The sequence below is a fragment of the Athene cunicularia genome, assembly GCF_003259725.1.
Source record: "Athene cunicularia isolate RWA chromosome 1 unlocalized genomic scaffold, athCun1 chr1_part2, whole genome shotgun sequence".
NCBI lineage: Eukaryota > Metazoa > Chordata > Aves > Strigiformes > Strigidae > Athene > Athene cunicularia.
This window is the reverse complement of record NW_020799092.1, coordinates 19,245,907-19,256,768: the sequence shown is the minus strand read 5'-3', so window position 1 is coordinate 19,256,768 and position 10,862 is coordinate 19,245,907. Positions and strand designations below refer to the sequence as shown.

The 10,862-nt window shown below is 40.7% G+C and overlaps 1 protein-coding gene across 4 annotated transcripts in view; it reads left to right on the top strand.

The window, feature by feature from the left end:
* The window catches only part of NFYB (nuclear transcription factor Y subunit beta), an 18,628-nt gene extending 13,932 nt beyond the window's left edge, over nucleotides 1-4,696 (top strand). For 3 of the 4 annotated variants that reach the window (XM_026867580.1, XM_026867595.1, XM_026867587.1), the window contains exons 6-7: nucleotides 2,708-2,787; nucleotides 2,999-4,696. In XM_026867580.1, the coding sequence (XP_026723381.1) occupies nucleotides 2,708-2,787; nucleotides 2,999-3,031 (113 nt within the window). In that variant the 3' untranslated portion in view covers nucleotides 3,032-4,696. The other variant, XM_026867603.1, reaches the window with a different exon arrangement.
* The last annotated feature ends 6,166 nt before the right edge of the window (nucleotides 4,697-10,862 follow it).

The following is a 10,862-nucleotide window of genomic DNA, read 5'->3' as shown; positions in this document are numbered from 1 at the left end:
CCCCCCCCCCCCCCCCCCCCCAGTAGCTACATATTTAGGCCACATTCGTTCTACTTGCAAGACTGTTGGGGAAAAAGTAAAATAAACTCCACTTGATGACTTGAGGAGCTTGTCTTTGAGAAATGAGCCAGAGAAGAACATCATCTTCGTATAATTCTAAAACACTTAGTATTTTTTATATTCGAAAGAATGCACAGATTGGCAACTAAAAGGTGTAGGGCAAGGAGCATCATATGCATTCACTGTAGTTTTTCTTCCTTGTAATGTGAATTAAAGCCTGACAGTTGTTGGGACTTCGTGTTGGTTTTGTTGATGCTGGATTCTCGCATATGGTCTTCTCCTTGGCTTTTAAATATTATGGGCTGGTAATCTTGAAGCTGATACAAGAAAAATTAGGAGGTGCAGCTCTAATCATATCTACTGATATTTAAGTATCTAATAAATCTTCTGTTTAAAATCACTAGTAGACTACTGAACTAGCAAAAATTCAAAGCCTGAGGACTGAAATTACTTATTCAGGGTCTGAAACACACGTTGCTCCCAGTATGATGGTTTTGGCTATATAAAACAGTACAGACTCTTTGGGTCTCTTCTAGACTGGAAGATAAGCCCATAAAACTATCTGGAAATTAAGAATCTAAACCTAAATATTGCAGGAGACCTATAGAAAGCTTTATTTTTTTTTTAAATGTGACTAATTTTATAATTAAAGATTAGGCAATGCAGGTAGTAAACTCTTACCCATACTCATATGTAATGCTCTTTTGGTTCAGAATTAGTAAGACACTGGCACAACTATAGGCCAAATTTATTTACCTTGAGTATGTTGCTTATGGTTTTGTAGATTGCAGCTGTTGGGAGTCTGTCTGGCTTGGAAGCTTGTCAAATCAGTGTATAGAAATAGTTCTAAGAGCTTTATTTTGTATATATTCTGATTTGCACTTCAAGCATATAAACTGCAGCTTGACAGTTGAGGGAAAATACGTAGTTGGAAACTTTTAATTGTGTCTGCATCCAGTATCTTGTTTTGTATGGACAAAGAGACAAATTCACAGAAAGTTTCTCCTCTGGATGCTCATGCTCTGCTTAGCCTGAGTACAATGCCCACTAGAAAATGTAAATGAGAAAAAAGGAATCCCCTTACATCTGTGGATCCTCTGTCCCCTTCCCAAATTTGATATGGCCCCTGTTAAACAGCAGAAGGTTGAAGATCTGCTCCTAGTCATTTGTTCAGATATCTCAGGCTTGGGAGCCTCAGGATGCTCTATGAAATAAATCTTAATTTATTGTGATTTGAAAAGAGCAACTTTGGAGATAAATATTAAGTCTTGGCAGGATGCAAAGGAAATGTTGCAGTATCAGAAGGAAAAAAAAAACAAAACAAACAAAACCAAGCCAACTCATGAAGTGCTGCAGGGGGCAGCTCTAAATCTATTAAGAATGAAGGTCTTGTTGCAGCAGTAACAGTAATAGCTGTGCTACCGTGGCATAACTCTTAGCTCTTTGGATTAGTTTAGTGCCAGGGCTGGGTCAGAGGCATGGCATAAAACTGTGTTGGATGTGGAACATGTGCGTTAAAGGGCGGTAAAATTTTCGACCTGCCACAGCCATTTCTCACTGTAATCTTAATGCATCTCTTAACTTGCAACTTAAGTATTTGAAAATTGTACAACGAAGGTAGGAGGAAAAAAAAAATAATCAAACCAACAGTTTAAGAACGCCAAGCATCAGCTTTCAAATGAAAGCTGTTACTCTGTTTTCAGAATTTTTTTATGGGTTGTAAGTCTTATTAATACATAGTAACAGTCATGCTTCAGACAGAAAAAAGCCACCTTTGTCTCCTAGTGGAGAATGTTACTCTACAGTGACTTAACTTACAACAGTTGTGCTGCTTTGCTTCCGAGTAGCAGTTGTAACATACCTGTTCTGAAGGTTGCAGAGCTCAATGTACGTGTTACTGTAAAGGTTTATCTTAGAGCAGCACTCCCTGTGTTTTCTCTGTAAATCTCAGGAGTGTTTTTTTACTCTGTTCGTTGGCTTCCTCTCTCCTGTACGAAATTCAGAGTTCTTGTGTGTACCTTGAAGGGCATGCAGAAGTCAAACAATGTAATGTCAGTCTCTGGTTTTTTTTTTTTTTTTTTTTTTTTTTTTTGTCATTGACTGTCTTTGCTGCCTTCCATGGGGCTTCCATGTTACAGAGTCCCTGATGGATCCTGTTTTATAAAGAAGCACAGTGATTTCATTGAGTTCCTCACACACATGTATGTTCAAGTGCTAACCTTCTTCTAAACAAACCCCCCTGAATTCTCCAGGTTTCTGGGGGTACTGAATGCTGGAGATTGCTTTTTCAGTGGTCAGGACAGCAAACTCTACTCCCTTTGCCAGCGTACAGCTGTGTATGTTCTGCTTCAGATATGTACAGGGGAAGAAGGTGCTGTCTTACTTTTAGATGATCTGATGCAAAATTAAGTTGAATTTTGTTTCCTAAGTGTTTCTTCTTAATGGGAATACATCTGTTTACTTGTAACACTAAGTAACAAGTCTGTCTATATGCAGCGTAGGGTGGCAGCTGTCAGGGGAGGAATGGCTCCATAGTCCTGAAGCAGACCACAGTTAAAAGTTATTTAATGGTGACAGACACATCAAACAAGGCTCTGTGTATTCTAAAGTTCCTGTCTTAACTTTCTTAAAATGCTCTTTCTTTCAGCTAACCAGTTGCCAGCAGGCTTAATAACTACAGATGGCCAACAGCAGAATGTTATGGTCTATACAACATCGTATCAACAGGTACTGTAACCCATCCCCTACTCTCCCTTCTGCTGCTAAAATTCAAATGCTAATTCAGCTGCCCTCTTCTGGAAGATGAGAATGAATTTTATTTAGTCCTTTGGTGGTGGCTGTCATGACATTCCAACACTGTGACAATTCAAGGCTGCTAGCTGCAACACAGTTTCAGAAAAGGTGCATTTGAATGTAAGCTTGCATTTTCTTTCTCTAGATCTCTGGTGTTCAGCAAATTCAGTTCTCATGATTTGAAGAAAACTTTGTATCTGGGAACACGAGACAGAAAAGCTGTGCAACTCTAACGAAGAGGCAGTTTTAATGACTGGTGAAGAGATTTATCTCTTTGTATATTAAATAGCTGTAATGTAGCTACCAGAAGCTTGACTAATTGAGGTGTGAGTTCTGACTCAAATCTTTTTCATGATGATTTTAAAAAAAATTGGATTTTAAAGGTATTAAAGTATTTTTGTTTTGTACAAGAGTTTGTTGCTCTGTATAACTCCTGTATGCATTGTATATTGCAATTTATTACTGTCAGAGATTTGTAGACAGTTTCTTATTTTCATATTGAATCATGTTACTTTTGTAATTCAGGTAAACAGCTGGGTTAATTCATGTTTACCCTTTGAATAAAATTGTAAGGGTAAAGTTCATTTTTGAATGCAAGTTGCCTTTATTATAAAGATTGAGTTGGTCTTGGTTATGTAACTTGTCTTGCATGACAACCTCAACTAACTTTACATGTCAGCATATTTATTGAAATTTTGAAAGGGACTTTTTCCTCATGAAACTAGCAGCTCAAAAGAATTGCTACAACTGTTTTTTTAATGTAACTTCAGAATTAAAAGTTAATCAAAAACAACCAATGCTCTACTACATTTAGAGACTTTGAGCTTATCAACAGTGTTGATGAAAACACTCACTGTGTGTGATGCAGGTCTTCATTTCTTCTTTTTTTCCCCCAGATGAATTAACTCTCTTTAGACTTACTTTGATATATTTCAGGTAGTCTTTGTGCTACTGAAATAACCCTTCCTCTTTATGTATGGTTTTTAGAATCCAAAACTTAGAAGTTCAATGGTAGTGAGGGTGGGAGGGATTTTTATAGTCCTTGTGGTAAAAGATCTCATTTTAACTTTTTACTGAAATGTTTTAAGGTTTCTTGTGAGACTGTGTGAGCTCAAATGTGTTAGCGACTTTTTGTGTACAGGCTGCGTGCATGTGTGAGTGCATGTGTGACAAACTTGAACAAGTGATACAAGTCTGAAATGGAAGACAGACTTCTAGTTTGCTCTCTCTTCCCTGGTTTTGCAATAAACTCTTACCTAGGTAATGTAGTTCTGTATATTTAGTGAGATGTTCTTAGTAACATTGCTGTTTCTTTAATAATTGGGTGGGTAATTTTGTTAGATGCAATGTCTTAGCCTGTTAGGATAGGGATGGTGGTTTTAGTAGTTTATCTTAATCAGACTGAATTTTGGGACCTTGGATATTTTTACTGTTTGCAGTGGACTGAAATGTAATATAATAATTATCTTTCCACATACCTGTCATTAATTTAAGCTACTACACCTTGAATCTGTTGACATATCATTTCTTGCAGATTTTGTCTTTTTTTTTTAAAAAAAAAAAAAAGTAACAGTTTAATATTGGGAAAATAGCTTAAACTAAGACATCCCAGAAGCCTGAAATAGCTAGTTCTTTGCTAAACAAAAATTTTATGTATGTGCAGATTTCAACAGTTTCTTACAAATCATTATCATGCTGGCAGATCCTCTGGAGACAATCCAGTGTATTCTGTGGCGATCTGGACGGATGTGCTGGGTTTTGTGGCAGTCTGTCATTCTTCAGCAGCTATGACTGAAAAAATGGAGTTTTTCATTAAATGTAAAACTGAATAACACAATCCCTACATGAGCCCCTTCTGTTTGTATTCTGTTTATTTCAGGCCGTCATACCCTGTTCTTGATGTTCCCGGATTTGCAATGGAAAAAGCTGTGATCTCGGCTAAGGAGAAGCTAGGAGAGATCTGGCAGTTCAATGTGCAGAGAGGGGGCTGAGGTCATCTGACACATTTGGTTGAAACCAGCTACATTTTTTAGTTATAGAATCATAGCATGGTTTGTGCTGAAGGGATCTTAGAGACCATCTAGTCCCAACCCCCTGCCCCGGGCAGGGACATCTTCCACTAGCCCAGGTTGCCCAAAGCCCCGTCCAACCTGGGGCAGGCACAGCTTCTCTGGGCAACCTGTGCCAGGGCCTCACCACCCTCACAGGGAAGAATTTCTTCCTTAGATCTAATCTGAATCTACCCGCTTTCAGTTTAAAACTTAACCTTACCACTACATGCCCTTGTAAAAAGTCCTCCAGTTTGCTTGTGGTCTGCTGTCTCTTCTGTGAGTTTAGGTTAAAGTATTTTGATTTTGAGGTTTACATACCGTCACGTGAGCAAAGAAGCTGATACTGCTTCATTTTTCCTTTTCATTTTTCTTTCTCTTCCCTCTCACGCCCCCAAGGTCCAGGGGCAAAACTGCAACCAGCTTGCTCATTCACTTCCTGAAAATACACATGTGGAAGTAATGGTATAACACTTTAATCTCTCTCTGAAAATATTTACCTAATAAAGTTTGCAGGGTACTATAGTGCTGGTAAAACAAATGTGGTCTGAGGAAATACTTGCCTAATTGATACTAATATTAGCAACAACCATTGTGGAGTCTTTATTTTTGTTTTAACAACTTATAAGTGTTCTCATGTTTCTCTTTGTAAGTACGTACTCAAGGTTTAAAAGTAACTTAGACCCAAACCATGAGCAACCATTTCTGCTCTATCCCATTTGCTACAAAACTGCAGTCTTTGGTTCTCTGACTGTTTTGTTTGAACTGACATAACCCCAAATTGAGCTTGCGCTGAAAACAGCTGTGGCAGCCTATGCTAAAACTTGGAGAAATACTGCTTGAAATAGCAGTGATGTTCAAAAATATTTTTCCAGACACAGTGACTTTTTTTAGGTGTCTTTCCATGACAAGCACATTTTACTACATTAATTTTCTTAATGGATTTTTGTGTGATTTGATCTTTCTGATCTATCTTTCTAGAGTGGTCGTGGTTATCTTTAAAAGCACCAAAATATTTATCTCTAGTCAAAATGCTGTTAGAAGGAAAAGCTAATTTAGATGGTGCTCTTCTACATCCCATTTTCATTACAAGCTTAATGGGAGCTGAGGTTTTGCCTTTACCAGTCTTGCTGTTGTACATATGTATCTTTACTATTTATTCCTCTCTTCTGATCTCTACTGAATGCTAAAATACATGGCTGGATAGTGTAGCCAGAACACAGAGGGAGTCTTGGCATGAGGTGGCACATCCTAAATATCTACTGACCCGTGCTTATCTGCCTGTAGCTAAAAATCAGTCTGAATTACATGGGCTATGCTTTAAATAGCCATCATCCTTGAACTGCACCCTGGGTATGCTGTGAATCACGTCAGATTAGTAGATGGTCCCTATTGCAGAGTTTCAGAGTTTAACCTGTTGTAAGCATATATGGGTGGTTTCTCTCTTGCCTTTGGCAGGAGAGGAAGCTTATGGGCAACTGTACGTGTACCGGAGATTCCTCAGTGCAAAGCAACACGGAGAGCCAATGGCTAGTGTTAATCCCCAGCACCTTGCTGTCACGTGAAGAGCTGGCAGCAGCTATGCTTATAGCTATAAAATTCTTCATTTTGCAGAGCTTTGAATGTGATTAATGTTCTAGTGAAGTCATGCAGACTTGCTGCTTCAGTTACATTTACAGCAATAACACAACTTGCTTTTAAGCCACTGCATTCCCAAATGGTGCAGGCTAGACCTTTTTCTGTTTTGATTTGTAACAAAATAGAAGGAGGAAAGTTTTTCACTTAAATTTGAAGTGAATTTTCTTATGTTTACAGATGAAAAAGAAAACCCTCTGTGTTGATTCTGGGGTGAATAATGCTATAGGGAATCTATATAGGGCCCAGGCAGACCTGTAGGAAGAAGTTAAATATTAATAATATGGACAACAGTTGCTCTTACATTCTCTTTCCGATTGGTTTGGTGAAAAGAGCAGTGGTGGAAGGATGCCTTTTGGCTGTGGTACAGTTTAAGACGTGTACCCAGTTGAAAATATGGACCACTTTCTCTTTGAAAACAAAAGACGTTGTTCTGGCATAATCATTCACACTTCCCACCCTTTAAAAAAGCTGAAAAAATCATACTTAAGCAACAGAATGTCGATCTGTTTACCTATTGATTTGTGAAATTGGCATGATAATCGACTGCAACATCACCTTTGACCCTCAGGATGTCAAAATTTAATAGAAAGCTCTCTAGAAGCTCTGTGCCAGTTGAGCTTGCACTGACATCCAAGGCTGAACGCTCTTGGAGGGAAGGCAGCTTGTCCCTACACACAACAGTTTCCAAATTAGTGCCAGCTGCATCGCCTGTCTTAAATTACAGCCTCCAAGTGTGGCTGTTGAGCCAGGGGGGTGGGAGGCAGTGCACAGCAGCTTGGAGGGAGTCGGCCACATTGCTTTAGGAAATCTTCCAGGCAAATTGCCAGGGTCGTATCCGGGAATATTTTACTGCAGCAACTGGGCCAGAGGATCCCTTATCAGGAGCAAAGGCACCTGATTTGCTTTTTTATGAATGAAAACTACTGAGGGTTTCAATCTGCTGGGCAGATCTGTGTGTGTCAAATACTTAATCTAGCCCAGCCCATACAGTGTCAGGAGTGGCATCTGACTTTCAGGACAGAGCTGCCTGAAAGAGTTTGGTTTCTGGCTCACAAACCACAGTGATGCGTGGCCCACCCCCAGAAGGCACATCAACGACAGTGCATTGCAACCAAAGTTTTAGCAGCAATTTACTCCTGGTCATAATGGGGCCTATTTTTTGGTCCTGTTCAGGGGTGCAGACCACATTTGTCCAGAAATCATTGGGTGCATCATGACTTCTCCCCTGCCGTTGGGGGTAACAGTGACTAAAGCACTTCCCTGCTGTTCCTAAACTGATGTCACTGCGCATCTTCAGTGTGCACAGTAAAAGGACAAAAAAGGGTTGTTTACAACTTAGAGCAGTTCCCTGACCTGTCTGGGTACACAGCTCTCCCCAAACTGAGGGCAGGGCACGGATCTAGCCACTGTTTGTAGCTTGCCCTGGGACAACTACAGCAGAAAACTAATTTCTCAAATGTATTTGCTTCAGGTGTGTCTCTAGCATGGCATAAACAAGAGGCAAAACTACAGAAGACCCTTTTTTAAAATCAACAAAATAATTCAGTAAATAAGGGCAGGGAATCTGAAATGACTCAACTGCAATGACAAGAGTATCTCCCATCAGAAAGGACACAGTAACAGGAACATCAAATAAAAGCAACCTCTGGCAGTACACCTAAGACTCATAGTTTGATATAAATGTTGTGTCACTTGAAATACAACTGCAGCTAAAATGTGGTCACCATTTTTATGCAACAGCAAATTAGGAGGAGTATATACCCTTTCTACTCCTCTCTGCACCCTGTGCAAAGATGTCGTGGTTTCAGCTGGGATAGAGTTAATTTTTCTTCTCAGTAGCAACAGTAGTGCTGTGTTTTGGATTCATAGGAGAAGAATATTGATAATACACTGATATTTTTTAGTTGTTGCTAAGAGATCAAGGACTTTACAGCTTTCCCTGTCCTGCCCATGTGCAGGTGCACAAGAAGCTGGGAGGGAGCATCGTGAGAGCAACAGACCCAAAGTGGCCAATGGACTATGCCATATCATATAACGTCATGCTCAGTGTATAGAGGAGAGTCGCCCGGGAAGGAGGGGGTTGGGTCCTCTCTTGCTTCTGGGATTGTGGTTTCAGGATCTTGGGTTTTTTGGGATCACTAGCTGGGAACAGGCTGGGTATCAGTTGACAGGTGGTGAGCAATCGCATTGTGCATTGCCCGCTTGTACTTCCTATTGTTTTATTTTATTACAATTATTAAACTGTTTTTATCTCATCCTGTGAGACTCCCTTTACCCCTCCAATCCCTTCCCCCCAGGCAGGGAAGGCTGAGCAAGTGGCTGCATGGTATTCAGCTGCCGGCCGGGTTTAAACCACGACAGAAGACAAAACAGTTGACTCCATCGGAGCTGATTTCCCATTGCAGGGGAGAAGAGTGTAGCACACATAAAGGACCCCAGGATACACAGATTTGTTTCATCAACTGACTCCTTGGCCCCAGCCATGAAATCCAAAGCCATCCAGCTGCCCAAGTTCCCTGTGTAATGTAACACACCAGGAAAAGCAGCCTGGTGAGCAGGAAGCTGCCTGGAACGAGGTGGTAGGAAAAGCTAAGCACTGGGGGAGAAGGGAAGGGATCCAGAAATCTCACCTCTAGCCAGCTGGAGAACATTTCTGCTATGGGAAACAGGCTCTGCCACTTTGGGATGGGAGTGCAGGGACTGCAGGAGCGCTGCATCAGAGGACAAGTCTGCTCTTACTCTATTCAAAACCAGCAGCAACAGCCATGTTTTACGAGCCAAGCACCTGAAACTTGTCTAAAATGTCTCAAGTTGATGCAGGGAGATCAAGTTCTGTACCCACCAGAAAAAGAAATGTTGACAATAACTGGTAATTTTGTGTTGTCTGGCTTGACAGCTTCCATGTTGCTTCAGATGGCCCAGCAGCATCTTTCTACAGCAACTTAATCTTCCTAACCTTTTAATAACAGCACAAATAGAAGAAAAAGATCTCAGTAACTAATCTTTGAATAATAACCACATAAATAGTCTGCATTTCTACTAAAATATTTATGCTGTAGTGTAGGTGGGTGAAACCTCAAACTCTTAGATTGAATTTCCAAGGTGTTTTGTTTTTTTTAACATGACAGTAATTTCAGAGAGCTGCTCCCAGGCTCTGAACATTTTCCTTACGGAGCAGACAGCGTATAAAGTCAACATATAAAAGTCTCCTCCCTGATCAGGCAAAGTGCAGTCAAGAAATAATTACAAAGCTGCTACTAAAAAGAAAAAATTGGGGTACTTCCTAATACTGCACAAAATTATGAGCTACTACTTGTACCTAATAACTTTTTGTTAAAGGAGAACTATCAGCTTTGCATGTAAGGGGAGTTTAGAGTCCCTGGCAAAAAACATTTAAATGAGAGAGTGCAAACAAAAAAGGAGGATGTAAACAAAACCAAGTAACTGGTTGTTTTGATCCTCCTAAGACAGCACATACCAAGGGTGCCTCTTCAGAATCACTTGGATATAACTGTATGTTGATAACTTCCATGTGTGGAAAATAGTATTTTATGATTTCATCAGATACAGACATAACTCTCTGAACACTGCTTACCATTTGGCACGCACTGAAATGCTTTGTCTCTTTCTCTCTTTGAAGATACCATATCCGAGCCTTAATCTTCATTTTAAGGAGCTGCTGTACCAACTTAGCAATTATGTCATATATTAAAAGCAGATGCTTGCAAGAGGCAAGAACTCCCCTCAATAAAACAATGACAGCAAACTAAGCCCAGCCCCAATTTGGTATTTTTGTTACTGGCAGGGCTATAAGCTCAACAAGTAATGTGAAGTACTCCAGGCTTTTGAAGGATTTTGGGAACAGACCAAGGAGCCACTTACCACCTTTTTAGACGCCAGATTTTCACGACCTGGCGTTAGCCACACATGGATGGAGTTTGACAGAAGGGCCCACTAGCTCACAGAGATCTCTTGGGCCTTCCTCCCATCCCAGCCCTCCTCTTCCTTCCCCCTCTCCCACCCATGCAGCCCAGCCCCTCCCTTCACTCCACTGAGCTGATGAGCTCAGCAGAGCAAGCTCATACCACCTCACCTAATCTGAAATTAGACTGGGTACGTGAAACACATCAGCATCCCTCTGCCTCCTGCCTTCCAGGCATGAGTCGCCCATTATCCTGTTTCTCTGCACAGCAATTCCCTCCACTGTCAATAGCAGCATGGCCAAACAATGGCTTTTACACTCGACTGGGGGACATATGGGCAAGGAAAGTGAGGGATAAGGGGGCAGAGGGGGCTGCATCTGCAGCACCGAGCCCTCCAGTG